Source organism: Triturus cristatus, chromosome 2_2 (genome assembly GCF_964204655.1).
Source record: "Triturus cristatus chromosome 2_2, aTriCri1.1, whole genome shotgun sequence".
Taxonomy (NCBI): Eukaryota; Metazoa; Chordata; class Amphibia; order Caudata; family Salamandridae; genus Triturus; species Triturus cristatus.
In genome coordinates this window covers 1,046,828,611-1,046,856,286 of record NC_140582.1, presented here as the reverse complement: position 1 = coordinate 1,046,856,286, position 27,676 = coordinate 1,046,828,611, and the positions used below count along the sequence as shown (strand labels likewise).

At 47.3% G+C, this 27,676-nt stretch overlaps 1 protein-coding gene across 4 annotated transcripts in view; it reads left to right on the top strand.

The window, feature by feature from the left end:
• The window catches only part of FAM193A (family with sequence similarity 193 member A), a 489,141-nt gene that overhangs the window by 159,039 nt on the left and 302,426 nt on the right, over positions 1 to 27,676 (top strand). For all 4 annotated transcript variants that reach the window (XM_085642531.1, XM_085642534.1, XM_085642533.1 and 1 more), the window contains one exon: positions 16,442 to 16,566. In XM_085642531.1, coding sequence (XP_085498657.1) covers positions 16,442 to 16,566 — 125 coding nt within the window. The remainder of the gene's footprint in view (positions 1 to 16,441; positions 16,567 to 27,676) is intronic.

The window sequence follows — 27,676 nt, the reverse complement described above, 5'->3', positions numbered from 1 at the left end:
GAAGGCATGATATGGCACACCTACTGTGTGGTGTGCCATGCCTGCAGACACTGCATGCAATATATGTAAGTCACTCCTACAGCAGGCCTTTCAGCCCTAAGGCAGGGTTCCTTATATTACATGTGTGGTCATATCCGCATGAGCAGATATGCCCCTGTGATGGCTATGTCGTTTCTTGGACATTACAAGTGAACAGGGAAGCCATCTTGAATTCATGTACTGGGCACTAGTCACGGAGCGCCGTAGCTACATGTACATGATTGCTTCACTGAAACCAAAGATTTTTTTTTTTAAACCAATTTTATTTGTCAGGCAGCACATATACAGCAGGGCCCTGTAAACCAGAGGCATCTGCACAATCGGAGTATGTAATATTGGCTTTGACATTCTTCATATTGATACCCATGAGAAATTAAAGGTAATACAATAAAAATCTAACTCCCCCCACACCCCCTCCCAACCCCTTCCCCCCGATCGCACTGTACACCCACTCCAGACAGAACCAGTAGAATATTTTACAGTAGAGCTACCCACCGGGAAACCACCACCACCTACCCCACACCCTGGATCCTTCCCAACAAGCCCTACTTTTATAAACGCGGATCATGAACTATGGGGACCGGATCTAAGAGCAATCCCCGATAGTCTGCCCACCTTCTCCATATTTTAAAATGTTTTAGGGGGCACCCCCTGGCCATGTAGATTGGTTTCTCTAGGCCCATACAAAAGCCCAGACCACTCTTCCATGCTGCTACTGCAGGTGGCCTTGGTGTTTTCCATGCCCTCGCTATGTCCTTTTTTGCTAAAGTAAGACCCAACAATAGTAAATGGCGTTTGTAAACGTTGCCACCTATCCCCTCCATGACGTGTAGTAGAGCTAGTATCGGCAAGCAGGGAAGATCCCAGCCCAGAACATCCGTTAAACATGTGTAAACCCCCCTCCAAAAACGATCCAGTGAGAGACACTACCAGACAGTGTGCATCAGCGTACCTTCCTCCCGGTTACATCGAAGGCACACAGGGGAGGCAATCAACCCTGCCTTCCATAAGCGTTTCGTGTATAATGGGCCCTATGGAGGTATTTAAACTGGGCCAGGCACAAGCGCACCGCTATGGCCGCCCCACACGGAGAAGCTAGGGCCTCTTGTGAGAAAGTGCCATCTTTCTTGCATGGTATGCCACCACTTTTTGCTGAATTGCTGAATGTACTTTGACTGAGTTTGCCCTGGACTCCTGCCAATCAGGTGCCCAGGGCCTATGTTTCTTCCCTAAACAAAAACCTCAAAACCAAATTGGCAAACCCTGGCCACATGTCAGCCCCTGGTAAGTGGTACCCAGGGCCTTGTGACCAGGGAATGCCTCTAAGGGCTGCAGCACTCATTTTGCCACCCTTGGAGGCCCTGTACCCTAACACACACACACACACTGCTCTGGCAGGCTGAGTGTCTGGGTACAAGACAAAACAGAGAGACGACATGGCACACATCTGTGTGCCATGCCCACAACCTGCCCTGGCATAAATCAGCCAGCCCTCTAGCTGGGTGCCCTATGCCTGTGGTGTGGGCACAGAGGCAGGAGCCCTGTGCCCCTGCAGTACCCAGGTCCATTCCTGGGCCCTGTAAGTGCAGTGCTGCCATTTTAAGAGTACATGGTGCTGGGAGCTTGTCAAACACAAACTGCACAGCACCATAATGGCAGCATTGAAGACTGAGAAGTTTGGTATCAAACTGCTCCGCACATTAAATCCACACTGATGCCAGTGTGGGATTTAATGTACCAAGCACCACAGAGGGCATCTTAGAGAGGCCCCCTGAAACCTAACCTACAATCCACGTCTGTTCTGAAGCTGCCTAGGCTGCCGCACAGCAGACATGTTGCTGGACCACTGGGTAGGAGAGCCCCTGCTCTCCTGGGCCTGCAACAATGCACATCCTGGGCGAGGTGCTAAATCTCCTCCCCCAGGATGGGCAGGGGGAAGCTTCAGAGGCATGCCACCTCTGAGCTTCCCCAGGCCACTGGCAGCCCCCACTCTGGCGGGAAGCCTGGCCGGAAACCCCAAATAAGGACAGGGGATGTGCCAGTCTGCCAACCCCACCCCTCAGGTGGGGGAGGCGAGGTGAAGCACATCCCCGGGCTCTCGCCATCTTGAAGATGGGGAGCCCTGCCCAATCAGGATTAGGCTACTGCCCCCCTCCCACAGGAGAGAGGAAGGATAGGGGGTGTACCCACCCCAGGACAGGGACCCATTGGTCCCTGCCCTTCACCTACCTGTAACACCCCTAAATCTAGTATTTAGGAGCACCCTGAACCTTCCTTTCCCAGATTCCAGATTCCAAAATCCGAAGAAGAGCTAGAGGAAAGAAGACCTGCCCTGCAGCTGCTAAGAAGAGGAAGACACCAACTGCTTTGGCCCCATACCTACCGGCCTGTCGACCCTCTAACCTGCTCCTGCTCCAACCCGGCATCTCTTGTGGCCAGCAACCTCACAAACCCCGGAGGACCTGGCTACCTTTTGACTCCAAACCCCTGGGACTCCCATGAGTAGAGGCTCTACTCAAAATCTACTTCTAATCCCTGGCATCAGCCCGGAACCGCGAACCCAGCACACTCTGCACCAGCCAAGCCTGGCCTGTGCCGGAGTGAACTAAGACCATGAGGACGACCCCACGGCGAGTGTGACCCTGGGTCCGGCACCCAAGGACCTCTCTCGACACTCCTGAAGAAGCCTGCAGCCTCAGAACAAGGTGCCCCCCCCAACCGCGATCAACAGAGGGTAAGATTTTCCGACACCAAAAGGCACACCTGCACCCGGCGCCCCGCGGCCGCCTGTGCCCAATCCCGGGGTACCTACCTATCCTCCAACTACCCAACTTACCTCTCGAAGTGGTGGTGGCTCCTGAAGAATCTTCATCCCCAAGCTTGCAGTCTTTATCTAAACCGGAGATTTCCCATTGAAATCAATTGAGCGCCCGAAGGCTCAAAAGCACCCTGCACCAAGCCGCCCAAGTGGCCCTGGCAGTGCAACCTCTACACCTATCTACTTCCCCCACTTGCCCTGAGTAAGTGACCAGGAGCCCAGCTCCCACAGCCGCGTGGCCTGCTAGTCAGCAGCCACCAACCAAGGCCCCCCTACCTCTCATAGGATAACATTGGGCCTAACTCTCTCTGCACCCGGCCGCCCTTGTGCCGCTGAGGGTGAATCAACTGTACCTACCTGACCTTGGGAGACCCCCGAGTCTATGCCCAGAACCTTAACTCTGCCAGTCGAGTACTTACCTTTAAACCGATAACTAAATTTTCTCCATAAGGTAACATTGACTGGCTTTTCCTGAAATTTCTTCGAAGTGTGGACTTTTCAAAACTTAAAATATTCACCACAAATCAGCCGAGTAACGAAAATACTCACCTGCTCTTAGGTGAGCTCCCAGTGCAGGATCTTGGTGCCCAACACTGACCAAAATACTTACAACTGTACTTACCAGTAACCCAATTTTCTTCCATAGGAAATCATTGACTGTTTTTCTGTGAAATATCTTCTAAGTGTCAATTTCTGCAATCTTTAAATATTCTTTAAAAATCGTATAATATCTGAAAACGTAATTACTTACCTGTTTTGGATAAAGGTCCCAGTACTGAGTCTAGGCACCCAGTACTGGATTACAAAAGTAACGAGAACCTACTATACCTGCAACTAGAATTTTCTGCCATAGGAATCATTGACTGTTTTCTATGAAATATTTTCGGTGTCAACTTTTAAAATAGCAAAATATTGTCTAAAAATCATCACCGTAATTAAGTCGACTTTTATCACTTGATTCCAAGAACTAACCCAGGACTGAATCTAGGATCCAGTCCTGGAATTCCAAAAGTAATCCTAAAAGTAATCTGTGGCATATAACTTGAAACTTCCATTGAACTCAATGCATTATTGTGTTTAGAATTGTGTTGCCTATTGCAACCACTTGTCTACAAAAGTCAATTGCAAACGTATTTATATAAAGCATCTCATTCTGAGAAAGTATATTTTAATGCCTATTGTTGGTTCTAAAATAAAACAAGCATATATTTTTTATATATAAACCATTGGCCTAGAGTTCAGTTATTGAGTGTGTGAGACCATTTGCTCGCTGAGCGTGTGCAACAAATGCTTTACACTGTCCTCTGATACTGCCTTACTGCTCGACCAAGCTACCACTTCAGAGAGTAACGTTATATCTAACTTTAGCCTCTGCCAAACCTCTGGGGACTGTGGACCCTGTACCTATTTGGGAACAGTATATACAGAGCCACTTTCTCACACCTCTGCCCAGTCCTCTTCTTCCCGGGGACCTAAATCTCCCCCCCCCCCCCCCTCCCCCCCAAACCTCCCGGAGTTTCTGTAGTGTGGAGGAGCAGTGGATAACTAGGGTTTGATATATCCTGGAAATCTTGCGGTCCGGAAGTGCTCCCTTAAAGACTGGCCTCCAGGGGGTTGAACTCAGCTATAGACTTCAATCCCACCAGACTGCGTAGCAGGGCGTGTTGAAAATCAAGAAACTTCAAGAACTTGGACCTTGGCATATGGAATTCCTTCTGAAGGTCCTGGAAGGATTTCAGTACTGGACCCCTCATGACATCCTCCAAAACTGATATCCTTATATGATCCCAGCCCCGGAATCCTTGCAAAACAGCTAGTTGCAGCAATCGCCCATTATCCCAAAGGGGCGTCTCCTGTGTCAGCGTATTCCACCACCCCATCCTATGCAATGCCTGCCTCCAAACATGAAACGCGACCTTTGTAGTCGAGGGCAATGATCCCCGCAGTGGTGCCGAGTATAACACTGTGAGCAACGAGTGATCTCCCATAAGCTGCCGCTCTACTGCGTATACGGATCCTCCCGATTGCCATACCACCATTCATTCAATACGAGTAAGTGAGATGCCTGATAATACGTTAGAATATCCGACGATGCAAGTCTCCCACAGTAGGTACATGAAAAGCACATCCGCAGAGCCACCCGCACTTTGCCCCCTTCCCACAAGAACTGCCCAAGAGCCGCATTTACTTGCCGGAACCAACGGGGGGGGGGAGAAGGGGGGAATCGGATATGGGTGGTTCTGCAACTGATACAGAAGACAGGGGAGCGCAACCATATTAAAAATGGCTGATCTGCCAGATATAGTCAGTGGCATACGGGACCAGGTCTTCATATCTTCGCGTACTTGCTCCCACACCGGTACTAGATTATGCTCCCAGACGACAGCAGGCATAAGTGTTATAAATACGCCCAAATATTTCAGTCCTCCCGTTGCCAGCTGAATCGACGATGCCCAGGTACCCAGTTCCTCCCGGCCTCCGCTCATCCACAGTGTAGATTTGCGGGAATTCATATACAATCCAGAGGTCTCCCCCAAAGATCTGCATGATGCGCAAGAGCTGGGGGCCTGTTCTATCCACGTTAGTAAGGAAGAAGAGGACGTCATCTGCGTACAATGCAATCCTATCAGACAACCTCTGTCCATTCAAAGCCCTGAACCTGCGCCTCCATTTTCACCCACGCGGCCAGCGGCTCCATTGTGAGGGCAAATAAATATGGGGACAGGGGGCAACTCTCTCGTTCCCCAGCCTATAGAAAACACGGAAGAAGCTGCGCCGGCTACCCGCACCGACGCCGTGAGGTCTGTATATTCGAGTCAAATAGGATATGAACCGCGGTCCGAAGTTCAGCCGGTGTAGTAGGGCAAAGAGGTATACCCAACTAAGGGAGTCGATCGCCCTATCCATGTATGCTAACAGTGCCGCTGGTGCGCCCAATCGTTGGATGGCCGCCACTGCAACATTTGCCCGCCTAATGTGTCTAGTTATAAAACCGGCCTGGTCCGGGTGGACCAGAGCAGCGATATGGGGCAGTAGGCAATTTGCCAGGGCCTTCGCCAAGATTTTGGCCTCCACATTCAAAAGGGAAATGGGTCTGTATGATGCGTGCTGATCTGGCGGCCTACCAGGTGTGTGGAAAACTACCACCTCCACATGCCTCCAGTCCGAAGGGGGAGGGAGCCACTGTCGCGCGGCTCCTCTACCAGTGCACGGTAATGAGGTCGCAGCTGCAAAAAGAACCGCTTAAAAAATTCTCCCAGAAATCTGTTGGGCCCCGGATCCTTCCCGGAATTAAATTCCCCTAATTCAGCTCCCAGCTCCTCATCAGTCCGCGGGAGCTCCAGCTCCTATCTCACCACAACCGATAGAGCCCTGGGCAGGAGGTCCGCCAAGAAACGATCAACCATGTCGGCTGGCAAACCTTCTGTAGGGGCGTCAAAGTCTGCATAATATGTAGCGAAGCTCTTCGCCAGGGCTTGAGGATCCGTGAGTGGCTCGTCTGCCGAGCCCAATATGCCTGGAAGGGTCTGGGAGTGAAATATCCCTTGGCAAAGTCGATGGAGCATCTTGCTAGATTTGCCAGCCTGGCCTGCCGGGCCTCGTGCAGCAGTAGTGCGGCATAATTTTGTTGGGCAAATAGCAATTGTCCCCTGGCCGGACCTCCTCCGACCTCCCGTCCCTGACGCTCGAGGTCTTCAATACCCGCCTCTGCCTGAAGTAGCGCCTCTCTACGTGTTCTGCTAGCCGCCGCACACCAAGATATGCCTGTGCCCTTCAGGGTAGGCTTCATCGCCTCCCACACTGAATCGGCCCCAGCAACTGACCCCACATTCACTCTCAGGTATTCGGCTATGGCGTCGCACATATGTTCCCTATAGTCATCATTTTGCAGGTGCCACACCGACCATCGCCACCGAAACGGTTGCCTCCTCCACCCCATCTGTATGGTGAGAGCCACTGGGGAATGATCTGACAGACCTCGTGGAAGAATCTCTGCCGTCTCTACTCACAGTCCCTCGGGGGACTGAAATATAGTCAATTCTGGATTAAGAGTTACGGACCGCCGAGAGATATGTGAACTCCCCACCGCCCCGATGTAGATGGCGCCATGCATCCACCCAGTCAAGTCCCGTCACCAATGAATGTAGCCTCACTACCCACAGGTGCCCCCCTCTCCCTTCAGCGGTCAGTGGCCGTATCCATCACGTCATTCCAGTTCCCGCCTACCACTGATACCCCGGCATATCCATCCAGGTTCCACTGTAGCAGAGGAGGGGCGTATATGCTGCCCAATATTAGGGATTCCTCCCCCACCTTGCCCTGTAGGAATATGTAGCGCCCCTGGGTGTCGGTCCATTGCTTAATGTGCACATGCGGAACCCTGCGGTGAATCAATACAGCCACCCCTCGTGACCCCCTTGCAAAGCCTGAATGAAACACCTGTTGATACCCATACCGTTAGAAGCAGAGGGCCTTGGTCCCCAATAGGTGTGTCTCCTGCAACATGAGGATATCCGCCCCAGCCCGCTTGGCCCAGTGGAGTATGGCCCTACGTTTAATCTTATCAAGGGCTCCCCACACGTTCCAGCTGATAATATGGAGTGAGCTTGGGGTCATGCGCTCCATACGGGGGAAATCTGCCATGTGGTACAAGGATGTGAAATCCAGCCCGGCATGTATGTGTAAGCCTATTGTCGGTGTGGTTGAGTGCGATCAACAAACAAAACACTCCCCCCAACAAACCCCCCACCCATAATTCAAAAACGATGAAGCAACTGTCACGGCAGGAACGGCCCGCGCACCCCAACGGAAGGGCCCGGCCTACCCCGACCAGTGGATCCCCAACTCACAACCCATCTATTGTTAGCACACTTTCAGTTAGCACAGGTCCACTAACCGACCCGGACCATAATTTAGCCTCTCTGTTCTGGTTGATTTGAACTCCTCCGCGACCACCCCTCGCCGGTGCGCCAGTCAGAACACCAGTCTGCCGGCCCGAGGCCGAACCAGTCCGGGGATGACGCCCCACAGGACAAGGAGTGGCGCCTGGAGCGTGATCTTCGGGCACCCTTAGGTTTCAGCGGGGGCCCCCGCCGAGCTGCCTCCGATGATGAGTCACTCACGCCCAGGTGGTGTGTGGGCCCACACCCGCACCGTTTCATCAGTCAATTTAAACGCCTCTTCTGGCGAGTCAAAGAAATGGGTGCAGGAGCGGTAAACCACTCGCAGGCGAGTGGGATATAACAGCGCGTAGGGAAGCTTAAGATCTCACGCTGGCCTTGGCCGCCAGGAACTAGCCGCATGTAGTCCGTGAAAATGAGGATAGGAGCATTGTCGTACTGCAGGGGCTCTTTGATATGCGCTTGCTTCAGGATAACATCGTGGTCATTATAGTTCAAGAGCTTTGTGATGACTGGCCATGGGCGGTCCCCAGGCGGTGGTTTCTGCATGAGCACCCGATGGGCTCGCTCAATCACAAAGCAACGGGACATAGATAATGGTGGAAGCCAGCTCTCCAGCCATTGTGAGGAACTGTTCCATGTTGCCCCCTTCGAAGCCTGTTGCCCCCTTCGAAGCCCTCTGGAAATCCAACAAAGCTGAGGTTATTGCGTCTTGCCCACCCTTCCGCGTCTTCCACCCGCTGTCTCCATGGCCGCCACCCGCTTCTTCAGCGTGGTGACATCGTCCTCCACTCCTGAGATGCGAGTCTCAGTCTCGGTGATGCAGGATATGGTGTTCCGCAGATCTTGCCGCAGCAGCATAACGTCCGCTCCGACTTCCCCAATCTTGGCGTCCAGCATGTCCCTGGACTGCGTAATGGCGGCCATAAGTGCTGCGTTGTCCGGCATAGTGCCCTGCGCTCCCCAGAGGACCCCGCAGCAGCCCCCGGGCTTGTTGATCGGGCCCTGTTTAGACGATCCACCACCACCTTTTTCTCGTGTCACGGCGGGCCCCGGATTGTTCCCAGCACCGTCGGAACCATCCGGTGGTCCGAGTATAGGATCGAGGGAAGGGGGGGGGGCAACGAACATGGCAGCTCCCTCTCTGGACCCCCGCGGCCCGACTTAGCTGCAGAACGGGGATGAATGAGGGCAGGCAGGGAGATGAGAGGGAGGACGCGCGCTCAGAAGCCTCTTCTCGGGGACCTTTGTCCGATGCTGGCCGCCTATCACCACCCCACCACCAACGGGTCTCCACAGGGCACCGGAAGCCAGGTGGGAGCACTACGGTCCAGGGCCAAAGCAAGGGGTCCCGAGGGAAATCCACTTTATCTGATGAGACCCCAACATATGGTCCCTTAAAGTGGAAGAACAGATTCGCTCCGCCCGAGCAGCAGGTCACAACGAGGATCCCATCTAGTGACCCCAGGACCGGATCTCTCACTGTCACCGATAGGCACCCTCGCGGCCCGACAAGTCTGATGAAAACCTCTCCCAGAAAGGGGGGGAGGTGGGGGGAGAGAGATGCAGCTGCAGTGCCCGTCGTGAATAGTGAAACCAAAGATGTTTGAAACCAAACATCTCATATTAATAAATCCACACTGATTCCAGTGATGGAAATATTATCAATACATGCATCCAGTTAGAGGTACCTTGGTCCTTGGTCCTTGTTCCTCTACCACCTCACAACCGAAAGGGGTCCCACGGAAATGCATTGCAATATATGTATGTAGTGAATGTTGTTTCTCTCATAGGAAAAGGAAAGCATTACACATAAACGCACTGTTGGCTAACATTGCTAAAACTGTAAAGTCTATTCTGAAAAAACTTACCTCTCCAAGCGATCTTTCTTCCTGGTCATGAATCGAGGCGCACACTGGGGATTTTTACTTCTTCCATTTTTAGGTCTCGCCTATGCATCGTGCATGTGCTGCATAGGAGGAGACCTCTTGAAATCAATTAGCTTTTTAGGTTAAAAATGTGCACGCATTGCATTGCTTTCAATGGCAACGCGTGCACGTTTGGCGATTCACTTGCGGGAGCATGCTTTGGTGACATCTGTTTGTAATTAACTTGCAAACAGATGGTGCTGCTCGCTCCTGCAGGGAAAACGCGGTGTGTGCGCTCTCGGCCGCACTCCCCCCACTGAATACCGACTAGTACTGTTTCACTTTCGCGGCTGCGGGACCGAGGTTGTGTTTCAGCGCTTTTTTTTTAAATAGCACTCGCGGGTTTTAACTTTCGCGGCCGCGCTGGTCTTTCAGCGCTTGTTTCAAATTATGAAAATCGGTTTTTCGTTGGCTGGTCACGAGCTTCATGTCACTCCAGCACATTGCGCGAGGTGACCCACTCCCGGTGGAATTCTGGTGGACGGCCTGATGAGGCGGTGACAGCAGAGGTCAGGTCGGAGTCGGCAGTGGGGTGAGTCGATGTCCTAGACTTACCTTCAGGGCAGTCTCTCAGGGTCTTTGTCGCGCCACACTTCCACGGCGTTGTCATGAACTGTCACTTTAGAGTTAGGAGTGAGGGATGATTTGTAGTTGTCACCCTCTGCTTCCTGTGGGAGCCGTACGTCAGCGCGGTGCAAGAAGTTTGATGCTGTAGTAAACCAAGGAGGTGAAATTATCTCTTCGCCGGCTAGGCGAAGGGATCAGTATTAATTTCGGTCAAGCTTGACCGCGTAAATATGCTGAGCGATGTGAAACATAAATGTTGTCTCAAGTCGTAGCACCGGCTTTCTCATTTCACGAAACAATTTTTCCCGGAAAACCAGTTTCCGTGCTTGTTCTATGTTATAGATGTGAAAACATCGCACCGCGGTTGAACGCCGCGTCGGCGTTCAGTGATTTATTGTAACAATACATTTATATTTTGACCCAGATATATTTCCTCTTTGACTGCCATTGTGTGATCAACTAAAGTGCGGTGCATTCGGAAAAGCTAAACTACTTTTTTCCCTTCCGTAATATGTATGTAAGAGATGTTGTATTGACATGTATATTGGAGCGCGGAACAGTGCAATTCTTTAAGTGAGCACTACATGGCTCCAGTGTTCTGAACTTCAAAAAGGAAAATGCTACTCGGCTTCGGGCGCCAGTTGATGGCAGACTTGCACATCTTATGCTACACAAATAAACCCGATGTCTCATCCTGACTCAACAGCAGCAGGCAGCTAAAAGAGCAGTAGCGACCAAAGTTACATTCTAATTGTGATTATTATGTTTGACCTTGCTGTTAATGATTCTGGAAGTCAAGGTGTACTTGTAAATGATTTTATGTTTGAATTGTTATTGTACATCGCAGAGACGAGTTTCCTTTGCATAGCCCACTTGCCTTGAACGTGTGGCACTCCGGTCGCAGGTTTTAAATTTTGACAAAAGTTGATACTGTCCTTAATTTCGTTCTCAGGTACTACAATGTCTAAGGAACCCTTCGTTAATACTCATTAGTCTCTTTGAACACGAAGTCTGCTCGACAGAAGATTCCTAATTCCACCTCTCTTCAGTTTGAGGCTGAATAAAGCATCGTAGAAAATGTGCAAAAATAAAACTGTTTTAAGAAGCCTCAACCTCGGCCCTGCCGCTCCTAATTCTCTAGGTGCCAAGCTCGTTCTCCTTCCAGTAGGAGGCCACTCAAATATTGTGAGTACGCACCCTGAGCACAGTTCTAAAGAGCAAACATTGAAATATGTGTGTGAGTACGAAGGTGTCCTCTGCAAACTGCTACTCCTAGCATAGCTCTTAGTGCTTGCGGGACAGCCTTGTCTAGGCGCTTTACATAATGGGAGTTACTGATACCTAATTAAATGGCATAGCCAATAGGTCTCGCTTTTGGGACCTTATAAGTGTTTAGTTATCCAACACAATATCCTTGGTGCAACAACATCAACTGTTGCATGGCTAAACACTTATAAGGTCCCAAAGGCGAGACCTATTGGCTATGCCAATGCTTATTACCACACAACCACAGCACCAGACAGATTCTTTTCGTCTTCATGCCTTTCTCAATGAAAAAAATATATATATTAAAATACCTTTTTGTTTTATAAATGGGTGTGGCTCTCCCTTTTGAGTGTGCGCATCATTTATTGACTGTGTGTGTAACATGTCTTACACTCCTCTCTGATAAGCCTACGGCTGCTCGACCGCACTACCTTAGATAGAGCACCTTGGGATTGGTGCTCATAAGGGATACCTGTACTCTATACACAGCATACCTCTTTTTAGTATACTATATAAAGAGTCAGCTTCCTGCAACTGGTAATATGGATTTCTACTTTCCGGAAAGGGCACAGACAACCTGTCGAACCCTAGGACCTCCTAAGTGAATGCGTTCCCTTTTTGTAATAATTTTTGTTGTTTTAATTCCAACCTGCTGTTATTGGGCGTCTTTTATTTGGAAAACGAGCAATCCTTTCTAATTAAAGGCAGACAAATGAATGAAAAAGCATTGCCAAAGCCTGTAGGTCTCGACTACTCGAGATATTGTTTTTGATTAGCCATGTTGTACAGCAGTGTGGCTGCTGTGCAGCATGGCTGAAAGTAAAGAAAGTTATGAAGTGGTCAGAGCTGACTGTGTCACAGTGCTTTTTTCCTTCACATTCAGCCATGCTTCATAGCAGCCATGCTGTGCTCCGTGGCTAAAACACACTGACAGCCAATAGCTCTTGCATAGGTGAGGCCTATTGGCTTTGTCAATGTTTATTTCGGAAAGCTGAGCCGTATTGACAGAAAGCAAAGGCAAAGAAAATGGGTCAGGTAGGCAATACCTTTTGAGTTTTCCAGTGTTTATTACCTGAAACTTTCTGTGTCAGTTCCACGTCATTATTTCAGATTAATCACTTTAAAATTGATTAATCTTGGGAGATTAATTGGATAGGATTTGGTGTTGCTGGAGGAGATTGCTTTGTCTGAGTTCTGTTACCTAGAGCTGGTATGAAATATCACTTCAATTTCGAAAGCAGAACGCGGAGTCTCTTCCTGTTGACTGTCACCGGGGACCATATCTTTTTGCTTTACCAGTTCAGGTTGCCAACGGGCCCCTCTACTGCCTGCTCCACACAGCTCCTAGGTAGGTCCGATTCAGTATTGATCCAAACCCAGAAGCGGGTTGATGTCCTAGGACTGAGTTCTCTGAATTGAGCCGGGCGCTTGCTGTGGCATAAAGGATTTAATCGAAGTATGACAAAATCCGATGCATCCTTCCCCTCTCAGACCCTCGATCTGGAGGTTGTTTTTGCTGCTTTGGCCCTCCATGTCTTTAGCTCTATCTTCCAGGATACTCACTCGTTTTCTCAGGGCTGATATGTGTTTCTGCACGCCCTCTGCTTTGGGCTGTATCTGTTGTAACGAGCATTCAGTCTGTGACCAGAAGTCAACTACTTTTCTTTGGTCATCGTGGAGCAGGGATGACCTCCATCATTCATCAATTTTAGTCTCAAAGTAGAACCACAACTATTTTATTGTCTACAGCAGTAGTTCCCAAACCTTTGACTCCTGAGGACCCCCCAGTAAGTCACTACTGGAAGCCTTGGACCCCCAAGCAATTTGTACTATTTAAATTGCATTAATACAGAAGTCCGTGAAAAATACACAAACAAGTGCATACCAAACAAATACTCTAATAGTTAAAGATTTGATTATTTTATATTGGGAAAAATGTAAAGATTTTAATGGGCAGGTTGGTGCTGCACCGCGGGGACTAACTTGTCAATATTTGCTTTTATTTTGCGGTATGAGTCTCCTGCTTCGGGCAGGGCTGTACTGGAAACCCAAGGCAGCCCTGGTAAATGTTGTCAGAACAGTCCCTCCACTGTGCTCTCAAGTGTAGGAAGTGAGCATGACCACTACAAAATGAGCTTTGGGGGGCTGCCCCCCCCCCCCCCCCCCAAGAAAATTCTGGAAAAATTGTGCATTTCACATACATTTTGTCATATATTGAATTGTATCCGCTTTTAAAGCATAGTAAATGATGACCTTAGTGTGTAGCAGGATACAACAAACCTTTGTTGGGGCTCCTCAATGATTCCCTCACTATCACCCTCCAACAGTGCCTCTTATCTCTCTATAGCTCCTCTGTCACATGTATTGCCTTTGTGTCATAGCATCTCTCATACCAGTGTAGGGCAGAGACCATGAAATGTGCAAATCAGTGTATAGAAAAAGTTACATAATGCAAAGAGGACATCAAGGTGTGGGATTCATGTCCTCTATACTGGTAGGCATTTTTTAAGAGTGCTTGGTCAGGAGAAGCACAAACTCAGGATTCAGAACATAACGTTGGTTCGCATTGATGTTAATAAGAATTTATTTCTACCCAAATAAACATTTATTAGCAGCATTAGGATAGTGAAAGACTGAGAGAAAACATAACTTACTACCTTGTACCATGCAGTTTGAATGCAGCTCTTTGATGGTAGTTCATAGCTCACTGTGCTAGTTTGAGTGTAACTTATGAACTGCACAGTAACAACAGAAACTCAGTGACAAAAGCCGTAACCCACTGAGCTATGCACATAAAATATAGTTTTTTAAATGCATGGTACATGTTCTTTGCAGCAGGCATATTAAACTTCTGCGCTTCCTTAGAGGAGGCAAAGCTGCCAATAGACAAAACTACCATCTCTCTCTCCAGCAGGTACATTAATCACCGGAGTTATCTTGAAACTTTTAACGTTGCTTTGAAAACTGTTGATTATACAAGGAACTTTGCAGTGCTTTTAAAACTGCTGCCTTGGGACCCCTTAGGAATGTGTCATGGACCCCAGTTTGGGAACCACTGGTCTACAGAATTGAAACTAGTATCCTGTAGGTTCTGTAGTGGATGAAGATCGTGAGTTACGGGTCCAGTCTTCCCAATAATGTGCTGCGCATAGGGCCTGGTAGTAGTTGGATCGTGAAGGTGATGCAGGACTTGTAGAGTCAGTGTGTGCTCCCCTGCAGCTGGGGTGGCATTTCATGCCACAGCACAAGCAGTCTGCTGCAGCCCAGTTTGTCCAGCGCACTGGGGAAAAGTCAAATGGCCTTGCAGGTAATCATCACATCAAAAGGGCACAGCAGAATGTGAGGCCAACCTAATAGTTGCAGAGTCAGTACACCCCCTGGCAGGGTCGCTAGCCTGAGCACTATGCGGCCACCAGTAGCCTTAAGCTAAGCTGACTTCAAAGTCTACTTAGCTGGTGAAATACCCCTCAAGGCCCATGCGATATCCTCCGAAGCATGGACCACTCACAGTGAAGGCCCGATGCAGCAGGATCTCTCTGCGATGTCCAGGGGTGCTAGAGAACAGCTGTGTGTCAGGGGCACAGTCAAGCCCACAGCAACCGAGTGGATGCAGTGGAGGACCGACTACGGTATTGCTCCGCAGCAAGGGCCTGCAGTGATTTTTGAGATTCAGCCAAGTGCTTGCAAAAAGGTATGTGGTGTAGGCCAGGCTGGCAAAAAACCCGGCAAGTTGACTGCTCTCTGGGTAGGCTGCCGCTCTGCTCATTCCCTGTCGGGTCCCTGCACCTTTCAGCTCTGTGCTAGTCTGGTACAGGAACAGTCCCTTGGCTGTGTAGGAAGGAGCAAGAATTCAGGAAAATGACGCTGATAAATGACATATTTTGAGCTGTTGCCGCGGAGCGCAGGGCCTATGCGTCCCTCATCTTGGCTCATCAAGTCACACTCCTAGATCAATACTCTTCAACATTGTTAGAATCATCCATCTCATGGCCCCATTTTCCTGCGCTGTCATTAGAGCAAAGTCATCGTTTGTGCCTTTCTAAAAACATGCCTTTATTAAAGCTAGCTGTACACTAGTCTGCTCTTATTTTGCAATAACTATCGCTGTATTTGTTCCATAGTGTATATTCACCTAATTAAGCATCTCTGTGCAGTCTGATTGTCTGAGTCCCAGCATGCATATGTCATCATCCATCAACTGTGCATTCTGCTCTGTAGAGAGTTGGACACCTTTCAATTGAGTAAGGAAATGTTCATTCCCAGTAACTTTGGGCTTCTAGCCCACAACACTGTTCCTGTTACTTAGTTTCATCTTCCATACCCACCTCAGTCTTGCATGAACTACATGTTAGCTAATGACGCCTTTTATGGGAACTCTCGAAGAGTAGATGTGTGAGCATATTTTGAAGATGTTTAAATTACAGATTATATAGTTCATTATGAATGCTGGAGATTTTCATTCTTCATTATTGGTATAATTCTTACCATTAATCTTAGTAATTGTAACACTTAATACCTAGCATTGCAGTGCTAATACCTAGCATTGCAGTGCTACAGAATGTAGATCTAATTGCAAATGCAGTTTGGATAAATAACATTTTTTGCGCAGTCTGTAGCATGCATTCCTGTTTCCACAGGTTGGTCAAAGTAAACCTGCTGTACTATATGTAAAATTGTCCTAATTTGGAGGCACCTGTGTGTTGACACTGGCATGATAAATGCATTGTTGCATGTATTAGGAAGCATATTGCTAGCTAATATGTTGTCATTGTTTGGATTAGCGTTATAACATTCTCTGACTGGTACAGATTTATGTAAGTGATCCGTTTTGCTAATCTCAAACTGCATCTGTGATGCACTATCTGAAAAGAAGTAAATTGTTTTATTCGCAGTCTAATTTTTGTTTTTTCTACTGTAAATAGGAAAACGAACATTTGAAGAAATTTCAGGTGACGTGGGAATTGCACAACAAGCACCTTTTTGAAAATCTGGTCTTTTCTGAGCCACTTCTGCAAAACAGTTTGCCAACATTGATATCGCAAGTGAGGTAATATTATATTGTGATATATTTGTGCTATTGGTAAGATCATGAAACAAACTAATGAAAGTCTGATAGTACGGAAAATCTCCTTAATTGATCTTGCATATATCGTTGACTTAACTCCAGACATTGAAAAGGAAAATCATGCAGATTATGTTTGTATTCATATGGAATTGTTGTCTGAGCATCTAATCGAAATGGTGTACGAGGGTTTCATCAAATAATGCTTGTGACACATTAAATGAAAACGTACAAATGTTCTATTTAATGTTATTTATTAAAATGCTGTGAGTGAAGGTGATAAACTGAGCAAGTGGAAGTAGATCAAACAACGGTATACCTGCAAGATGGACAACACCACTTCTCATGTGTTGACTAAATGACTTACATGTGATGTTAGTTGTCTGTACAAATTGCATAAAGTCCCAGAGATTCCAGAAATACCAATGGGTGGACTCACTAAATTGAACTGCATGGCATACAAGTTCTGCTGCTCAGATGGGAAATAGTGAGCTATTGGGGCATACAGGAAGCGCATAAATCTGAGAAGCACCTAATATATATAATTGGTAAAGTTGTGATTGGAACAATAGGTGAGGTTCTGGAATAGTCTTCTGCTCTCACTGATGGATGAGATAGCTTCCCCTACATGCCTGTACATGATGCAGTTTTCCCAGTCCCGCAGACTGTGTTTGAACAATTAGACGATGTCTGGTCTTGCTGGTTTGGGCAGGAAATAGGTTCAGGGTAAAGCTAGGTACTGTTAAATGAACATGGGAGTCTGAAGTTCTTGAACTTCCAAAGTTAGAACTAAACTTCCAGCTACAAAATATGTTGAGATAATTCAAGGATAGTGAGCACTGTGAGAGAATTACTGGTCTTCACGTGTGGCCTAGAATCGCCAGCAGAATTGCTTATCATGGGAAAACTTGGTCCCCACAGATTACCCCAACCATATCAAACATAGAGGGGTGGTGTGGCAATGAATGTTTTTTTTTTAATTTATTTTTTTAAACAACTTTATTGGGATTTTCAAGTGGGTATATCATAGTACGCATTACATTTAGCATTTTAGTTATACAGAGAGCTCAGGATACAATTCAGGCATTGTGCACCATCTGTGCCAATTGTGGCGGTGTGGCAATGAATGGTAAAATAATTACAGAATAGTCTGCAATGTGCTTCAGAAATTAAGACATGGATTATAAAACCGCACAAGAAAATAGGTAGACACATGCTAATGGACTGGTGGAAAATAGTGGCTGCAGAACACTCTGGAGCCTGTATCAAAACAGCAAATTTTACATATGAAAAAATACGTGCAACATTTTTGATTGGAAGCTTGCAAATTTTTGCAATATATCACAGAATGGAGAAGTGTGGCCCACCTTCATGAAAATCCATGACAATTCTAACACAATGGATGTCCTGCTGCAGATGGGCAAAGTGTTGAAGTTGAGCTTACATCTGTACAAAGTGACAAGATTAGAGGGCCACTTAAAGCAAGACAGAAGTCACTAACACTCAATAGCCTCTTTCAGACACAAAATGGGAATATGCTCGCCTACATGCGAAAAGTGTCAAATGGCAGGTTCATATTGGTAGTGTATTGTATTACATAGACCCTGTCTAACCTCTCCGAAACTGAGCAAAACATATGAAAAGAGAGCAAGTAATGGTTCCATATTTCATGACGCAAATGCTGGCTTCATGTATAGGATGTTGTTCTACAGAATTTGAGCTATCTATTGGGCCCACGTAGTTACTAAGCTGCATATCCGTTATAGGAAACATCCCACATTTATCAAATCAAATAAAATGTAAATTAGGGGCCCTGGCCATTTTTCTTGCTAAGCACCTCATGTTTATAGCCTGGCGGCCCGAAGTTGCTTGGAATTAGGATTTAGAGAATTGGGCATTAGGGTAGGAAACCATGATCAAGACCACCAGAAGTGGTGAGGGTTACAAAGCATATAGAAAAATGGTTGGAGAAAGTGGGAAAATCGACCAATCCAGTAGATGGCAGACCACCACGAGTGCATCTTGACAGACAAGTGAATGACAGACAGGTATCATGCAAAAAAAATCCTCTGCCAAGCCAGTAGGTCTCGCCAATGCAAAATCAATTGGCTTTGGCTTTTTTTAGCCATGGGAGTATCTGCTCCGACTCTACATCCTGTGAATCTGGACAAATAACTCTAATATCCTGTACCAGAAAAAATAACTCTGGTCTCGTTCCAGCTATTTAAAACTGCAAAAATAAACCTAGGGAGTGGATGAAAGTAATGGGACATGGGTTTGTTGTTGGCAGGACAGCAAGGGGTTGGTGGATCTTCTCACAAGGGAGGTAGCAAGAAAGCCGGGGGAAGAAGGAAGCACAGGGGTGAGGAAAACTAGAACAGAGAGAACATATTTTAAAATTACGTGCATTAGCAGGTACAAAAATTAACCACTCTGCCCTTCTAGCACATAATTTGCATATTCTGTTTGAAGTCCTTATTATAGTAAGTTTCCAAACATCACACAGAGAACATAAAAAGAAAAAAAAGAGGGCTTTCACCTCGGTGTGATATGTTCATAGTTGCTCAAATACAGTCTGGTTGGGTTTGCGCTAATAATGTCAAAAAAAGAAATAGTACATCAATCACAGCTTGAGTAGCAGAGGGTCACTTAAAGTTAAATCAATCTGTCCGTTGCCCATGCTACACACACAGGGCAAGAAGTGATGCAGGAAGTGACATGTTGCGAGCACTGCCGAATTGTAAGGCAGCAAAGAAGAGTGATTATGATGTCAACGAACGGTAAGGAATGGGCAGGCTAAAAACCCCTTTTTAGTAGAATTTTCTTTTTCCCCAAACATGAGATTGTCACCATAATGACAGCACTTGCTAGCTGCTTGCTGAGTCAACGTAATGAATTTAATGATTGAACCAAGAGGAAAAAAAACCAGATGAATCTAAAAGAAGAATAGACCATGTGGAGAATAAATGGCAGCATCGAAGAATGCGGAAAGAAGAGTTAGTTGCCTACAGGAAAAGGCATATTGAAACATATGTTGCTGATATAGGTGTACAAATACTGGCAGTGATAACATTAAAATAGTTGTATGTACTCCCAGTATACCTTGTTATTTTTGTTTACATTTTTGCATTCATCCCAGCATATGGATCTATATACTCATGAAGAAAATGATAAAGCGTGCAAAAAAAAGAATCCTAAAGATGTTGAGAATCGTGACTATCAAGGAAAGCATGTTGTTGTGGGCTTTGTAGAAAAAGAGTACATCTAAGGAAAATACAAAAACAATATCTGTTTAATTCCTCCCTAAATTGAAAGTTTGAGCATTGTTCTTAAAGCAATAATGCAAATTGTTCCACACCACCGGGGCCATAGCTGAGAAACCTTCAGCTAAAGTTTTTCAAAAATCTGGAACTTTCTGGTGTGCTTTCCTGCTCATTTAGGCTCTTGCACCCCCAGAGATTTGTTTGTACTGTCTAGAACAGTGGTGTTTATAGGAAAGCTAGTGGAGCCTGGTCAGGATTTAAAAAAAAAAAATGTATACTCTGTGCAAGGTAACCTGGTTACTTCAGATGTGCTGTCTAGAATAGCAATTGTTAAGCCAGTGGAGCACTCACAGTATTTATGATTGTTCCCACTTTCTGAAGCGATCTATGGTCCCATATAGAAATAGTCTGCAACACTGGCTTTGTGAGAAGGTTGCGAAAGAGCTCTGTTAGTCTAAATTCTTACCCTTCCCTATGTCTTCCCTGGAAATTGCCAGGACCTTAGCCATAGTGCTACTACTGTTCTGCAGGAGCATTACTTTGTTGCTTTTGCTGTGTAACTACTACACCAGTTGCTCACATGAGAGGTTCCAGCGACACATTGATAATAAATATAAACACTTGTAATTATTTGTTGCTAATCATTTTATTGTGTTTAGTTGCTATAGCAATTTTATGAATGTTAGAATGTTAGTTACTTGAGTTTTCTTTAATTGACAGGTAGTCCTGCATAATTGGTTTAATAGTTTAACTGAATTGCTGGTATAATTTGCGCTAAGTGCAACCCGTGTTGAGCTAGCTGTGGCCTACTGCTATTCACAAAGAAGCAGGATACGTGTAAAATATTAGGAAAATCTCATCTTGAAATCAGTTCTTGGAGAGAGCAATCGATGTGGCTTGATCAGTCACGAAAGTGGGGTGATTTCCAGATAAAAATGTCTGCTGCTGAACATCTTTGGATGATAGTTATAATAGCCTAGAGGTTTTGTCCCTAATTGCTTTAAATAGAAAATCTTCACCAAGTGGCCAAGCAAAGGTTTTGTTTAGTATTAAATGAATATTTCTTTATTCATTTTTGTCAATGGTCTTAGCCAAAACAGTATGAGTTTACAGGAAAAGAAAATCTGCTAACTACATTATACTACATAGGCAGTGGGTCCACTTCAACCATTGGTTTCTTATGCAAGTGACTGTTTTTGCTGCAGCACAATGCGGTCACTCAAACACAAAGTAATCGTCTTCAGTGCCAGGGACTTGTGGAACATTGTGTGCTTTCTGAAAAAACATTGGACAGTCTATTTTTTGTGATCGTTTGTCAATGGACAAAGGCTGCCATATTTAAATGCTTAAACTTAATTACAAGGGCATTTAAAGACACTTGTCTGCAAGTGTGTATGTAAAAGTAATTTAAAAAAAAATATATTTTTATTGCAGTAGAAAACGCAAGACTGTTGCGGTTGTTACATTCAGCATTTGGCATTGCATGGTACAACGTAGCAATCATCAGGACATTTGCATCCCTCTTATCATTCAAATTGCTCATCACCTTCCACTTAGTCTCTTGAGGCGAGATTTTCCGGATTCACATTTAGTCCTCTTCCAACTAAGTAATTCTGATAACAGGTGCGCAACGCATTCCCCTACTTTCATTCCAACTCCCCCAGACCTTTGTCCATTTATGTGGGCATCCTGCTTGCATGCTCTAATCTATATCTACCTTCCAATCTCTGTGTAGACCCCGAGACAGTCCTCTATTCCCTGGCTATTTTTACGCTTAGCCACCATGACTCCTAGTGTGACCCATAGTCGTTCCCCTGCTGTTAAGTTTATCTTCCAAATATTCAATAGGCTCCATTGAGGTGAGGCCTCTAGTTTCTTTACACAATGCCATCATATAGGACATCACCGCCATCCAATACTCCAGAATCAACCGACAGTCCCACCAGTTGTGAAAAAATGTGCCCTCGCGACCACAGCCCTTGGGACATTGTGATGAGTCAGGTCTACCCATTTTAACCAGTGTTGTGCATGCGTAATATGTCCTATGCAGAATTTTTAGTTGAACCAGTCTAAAATAGGAGCGTTTGGCCACCTCTCTAAGGAACGCCATCACCTCCTGCCACTCATTTTCCTATTGTCCCAGGTCTCCCATCCACTTATCACATACCCTCGCCAGGGTGTCTGGGGGAGTTATACAATATTTCCCATTAAGTTAGGGGTATTGCTTTTACCTGCATAAAAACATCCAGTAGTCTGTCTTACAACAAGGAGGATTCAGAGAGGTCTGCCCCTTTTGGAATGGCCCTCTTCAGCGCGTGTCGTATCTGGAGGTAGCAAAAGGTTTCTGTGGGTGCTAACTTATATTCTCAGCGAAGATCAGCAAAGGATTTAACCTCCCCATTATCCCCTAGATCTCCAACACGCGAGAGGCCTATAAGGTCCTCTTAGACCAGTCAGCCCTAGGGTGGTCTTCCCCTACATTGTTTGCCCCCTTTGCCTCCCACTGGACCACACATTATTGTTGGACTTAGGACTCTGGGCCCCTTACTACTGCTAAACAGTGCTGAGGTGCAAGTGCTCTCCCTTAAAAGCATGGTGACACTAGTGTATCAGCCATAGGCCCTGCTACTGCAGTGAGGCCTACCCTCCATCTGCATGCTGATAGTCTGCACGGTCTGGGACGTTTTGCAAATGTAGCCTTCACTGGCCCGCCTTTTGTCCCTGTTGACAGACAGGTAGGAAAGAAAGGGAACACCCCAGTGCCACCCCTCCTGGTCACCTGACCTTAGGGTATAATAGGGAGGGTTCTGGCCACACGTCTGTTGCACTGCTGGACCAGCATAACTCTCTGCAGGAGTGGAGACTGCGGTGCCAGGAGGATTGCCACACTATTAAGGCTGACTGCTCCCAGGATCTGCTTCCCCCAACGTGCTGAGCTGCCCTACTGACTGCTGATCTTTCCCTGCCAGGGAGACTGAGGTAACATCTCCAGAGTGTCTCCATAACCTGCTGTGAACTGTTCCCCCTGCCTAGTGGGGACTTCCTAGGGCAGCAACGTGTGCTCATAGCTATAGACTGCCTCTGCAGCGCAAACTGTTGTCTGAATCACCGGCTGCCAGTCTGGGCCCCCAACTGCGCTGTGCTCTAAAAGCGCTGTAGAAAGAAGCGCTAATTACCTTGAACTCACCGCCGATGCCCGGGGACTGTAACTGATCTGGAACGCGCTGTGAGACAGACACAGCAGCTGCCCGGGATCCCAAATGCGCGCTGTGTTATGGACTGGAAGCACTGAAAGCCTGTAGTTACCGCTGCCGGCCCGGGTGGAGAGCGCCTCTGAAAGCGGCCCATAGTGCGGTGTAGCGCTGGCAAGTATCTGAAGTGCCGGAGGTTGTGACGTCATTGACGCCGCCCTGGGCCGGAGTGCGCTGTGCCGTGGGAGTGCTGTAGTTGGGAAGTGCTGGTGCCCCAGTGATCACCGCCACAGGCCGGGCTCTCCAACTGCATGGTAAAGCGGAGTTCTGCCTGCCTAACATCACCGCTGCGGCCCGGGTGCCTCGGAAGCCCTGGGTGCGTCATTGTAGGCAAGCCAGGGAAGCCGCGCTGGGATTGGCTCCCATGCCGGGTGTTGCCTAGCACCCACGGGGCTCGTCCCGAGGCCCAGCCGGGGAAGAACTGCGGAAGGGCTGGCCTGCCCTCCGTGCACCGTGGCAGGAAGCACCAAGGACGGAAGTATTCTCGGCTGATACCAGCCTCGCCCTCCTCCCCAGGTGAAAGTCCAGCGCTGTGTTTTGAGTTGGCTGGCTGGGGGTTGACTGGGGTGGGCTGTGGGGCCGCCTACCCTCAGTGGGACTGCCGGAGGCTGTGTAGGGTGACATCCCGGGAGTGGGAGTGTGCCCAGAGAAGCCTGACTTTCCTTCCCGGCCACATTCTGCTTAAAACACAGCGGGACTAATTTTAGTGCCAGTTTGACCCCCTTGGCTGCTGTATCCTGACTGTGAGCATGGCAGGGGATAATTAATGCGGAAGTTTAACCCCTGTGCCACCAGGACCATTTTGCTGGAATCGGCAGCTGGAACCCATTTCAGGGAGCACTAGTACTGACTGGCCCTGTGCCCCCTTTTCTTTCATAACCTTAAATCGAGATTGAACTGGTGATTGTTGTAAACAGTGGCCTTTACCAAAGACCCACCTGCTTTGTACTTTTATGGTTATACCGCTCAATGAGAGGCTTGAGTTTCGGTGCTCTTCATTAACCATAATCCCCTCGGAGCCTCACTGGTATTTGCCCATGGGATTACCGCTCCTACATGAATGGATGTAACCAGAACCTTCCCAGAGGAAGCCCCTTTTGAAAGTACTACCTCTGGGGACCTTCTGTTGTGGAAGTGGGTTTTTGCTGTTCCTCAGTTGACAGGAGTAAGATGAAGATATCTACATTTTTGCATACAAGCGGAGTGGTGTCTCTTTTGTGTGTGCTTCGCTGTGTTGGTGTGGTTGCACAATGCCTTTACACACTGCCTCCTGTGCCTTGCTTACCTGCTCTGCGCCAAGCTACCCTGTCGGAAGGGTGCATACCACGGCCAACTGGAGACCCCGGTTCTAACAGGTCGCATTTAGCATATCCCTGGTGTTTCGCTAGAAGGCCCAGCTGTTCTGTGTTCTACAGCAGTGTGGCTCGAGTAATCTTACCACGCCATACCAGTGCCACTGATGCTGTATGCCAGATTTTGACGGTCACTGAGGATGGGGAAAACAACGTTCTCTTGTTTCCCTCCATAAATTACTCTGAGGTAACCTCCTGGTATCATATTTTGCCTGTCCATTCTATAGGCGGGCTTGTCCATTGGTTGATGGACCCGGTGATTAACTACTGTGAGTTGTGCAGCCCAGTAATAGTACTGAAGTGCAGGGAGTGCAATTCCCCCCCCCCCCTCCCCCCCCCCCCCCTTCACACCAGCTCCTCATCATTTTTTTGTACAGCTATTCCAGGGGGTCCCCCCAATTCCAAAGAAATATTTGCATTGCCGCTTATATTGTTCAAAAATATGCAGGACGGATTCGGTATGGTGTATTATGAAGGATGTATAAAAGAAACGAGGTAATGCCATTTTATAGAGGGGTGCCTTTTCCAGCAGTGACCGGGGTAGAATCCTCTAGTGCTCTTCTTGGAGTCGTCGCAAGCGGGGTTCTAAATTGCATTTATGGAAAACTGTGGTGTCCCTGGTTAAAAAAAAAAAACACTATTTTACCATGAAGGACATATACCAATGATTTATCCCAATTTATGCTATAACATGAATATAGTTGGTATAGGGCACAGATATGGAGTATCCTGTGAAGTGTGGGATAAGGGCTCGCCAAGTTAAGGAGCATGTCGTCCGCATTTAGGGACATCCTATGCACCCAGTCTTTGCACCATTTCAGCCCCCTGATCAGCGTTTTTCCCCAAATCCATACCGCCAGAGGTTCCAAAACTAAGGCAAAGATCTGCAGGTAGAGGAGGCAAACTTGTCTCGTGCCCCTTTGCAACTTAAAGACCGCCGATCTACTTCCATTCACTGTCACTTGTGCCAGGGGGTCCATATATAAAAGATGTATATGTGCTAAAAACCTGGGCCCAAACCCCTGTCTCTCCAGGACTAAGAACAGAAAGGGCCATTCTAGCATATCGTAAGCCATTCCAGCATCCAACGACCCCACCATTGCATCTTCTTGAACATACTCTGTCCTTCCCAACACTCTGTGCAGGCGTCTCAAATTAAGTGTGGTATTCTTACCAGGCATAAAGCCTGACTGATTGGGATGTATCAATGTACCTATCACTTGGGTCAATCGAGTTGCTAACAATTTGCCTAAGATCTGACCTATGCATTCAGCAGGGAGATAGGCCTATAAGACATGCATCATTCTGGTGGTTTCCTTCATTATGTATTACGTTTATGTTAGCAAGCTTCTGGTAGCCTCCCAACATCCAGACTCTCCTGAAACATAGTCACAAAATAGGGGGTAATCTTGGATGCTGTTACCTTGCATAGTTCGATTGGGAGGCCATTTGGACCCATTGCTTTCCCAGTATTTATTGACCGAATGGCATGAGCCACCACACTGTCAGTGAGGTTCACTTCTAGTTTATCTCAGTCAGTTGTTGTTAGGGATGGCATTTTAAGGGTGGCTAATAAGTCCAGAGCTTCACTCGTGGTGGCCCGTCCCGACGAAGTGTATAGCTTCGTATTCTACGCCACAAACGTGTTTGCAATACCTTGCCTGTCTCTGACTGGAGCTCCTCCCTCCACGACAACTTCAAATACCCATTTAGATGCTGCGTCCCTTTTTATCTAATCACGCCAGTAGTTTGCCCGCACTATCTCCTACCTCGTATAGACGATGCTGGGTCGCACTGTACCTGGCCATATCTGCCTCCTCCACAACATCTCCATAATCTTTCCGTTTGATGTTCATTGAGGTGAAACAGACTGAAGTCTGTTGATATAATTTCGGCCTCCAGGGTCTTGATTTCATTCTCCACTATCTCTAGCTGTGCCTTTTTCTCCTTTTTGTGACCCATGGTCAACAAGACACCCTGACCTCTTATTACAGCCTTAAAGGCCTCCCCCAGAACTCTAATAGAGTCCACTGTACCCTGAATTTTCTGTGAAATACTGGTCAGTGTGCTTTTGCAGTCTGGCACGGTTATGCGGCACCATGAGATACCAGGGATTGAGCTGCATTACATTTTCCCCAGGTGCAATACGTCTACCATAAATTGCGCAGACTGGGGAATGGTCTGAGATGCTCCTCGGGAGGTGGTACACCTCACTAAAAGTTGGAAGCTGAACTGCTAAAACAAATATATAATCTATGCGTGATAAACTGCCATGCACACCTGAGTGGAATTTATAGTGTCAGGCCACTTGATTGCACATAAGCCACACATCCACCAGGCCCGTGGCCGACAAGAAGTCTGCCAGGGCCGGCCAACGGTCCTTCTCCTCCGTTAGCTGCATTGCAGTCTCCTCCAGTTAGCAGCTCCACCTGTAGTAGTCGTGCAATGAGCGAGCCCAAGTCTGCTATCACCTTAGCATGAAGTCTTTTTGTGGGGGGGGGGTGGGGGGGCGCGAAGAGGGGAATGAGTGGTAGCAGTGTAGGGATGTAGAGGGAGATCATGTTAATAAGCGACCTTCCCAGTGCCCGGAGAGAGCCACAGAGCGCCGGGGAAAGTTGTGCATGATATGTTGTTAAGTGCATGGCAAGGAGTTGCAGAGCAGGATACCCACCCCCCTAGAGCCTCTTGAATATAGCCTGTGTGTGCTACCAATTTGTAACCCCGCCTATTCAATGCGCAGTAAGTCATTCCTTGCAGATGCGTTCTCACTATACTAATTTAACACTAATCCTTTATGGGTTCGGGAGTAGTGTGCTACGAGATTTGACGTCTCGTCCGGGGTAGTAAGCGCTATATAAATGCAATTGCAATACAACACAATATTAGGTGAGTGCTGCTTTAAGTACTGTAGCACCACTCCTTGTTTGATTTTGTCCCTCAAATGATTCACATTCCAAGAAAGGATTTTAAAGCTGAAAGGTAACTGTAGTATTCTTTGGGTCTTATATTGAGTACTTTGTTGTCTCAGCTGGGGGAGGGGGGGGTCGATAAGAGACACACCTACATCTACCTCTGCCCCTGAGCCTAAGTGAAGTCTGCACTAATTTGCGTTGCCTAACCACATAAAATAGGTGCTGTAGTTCGCACATACACAACTTAAGCAAATATTCCCCCCGCCCTTCATTTTGGACTCAAAACTGACCCCCCCCCCACACATTTCATAGTGCCT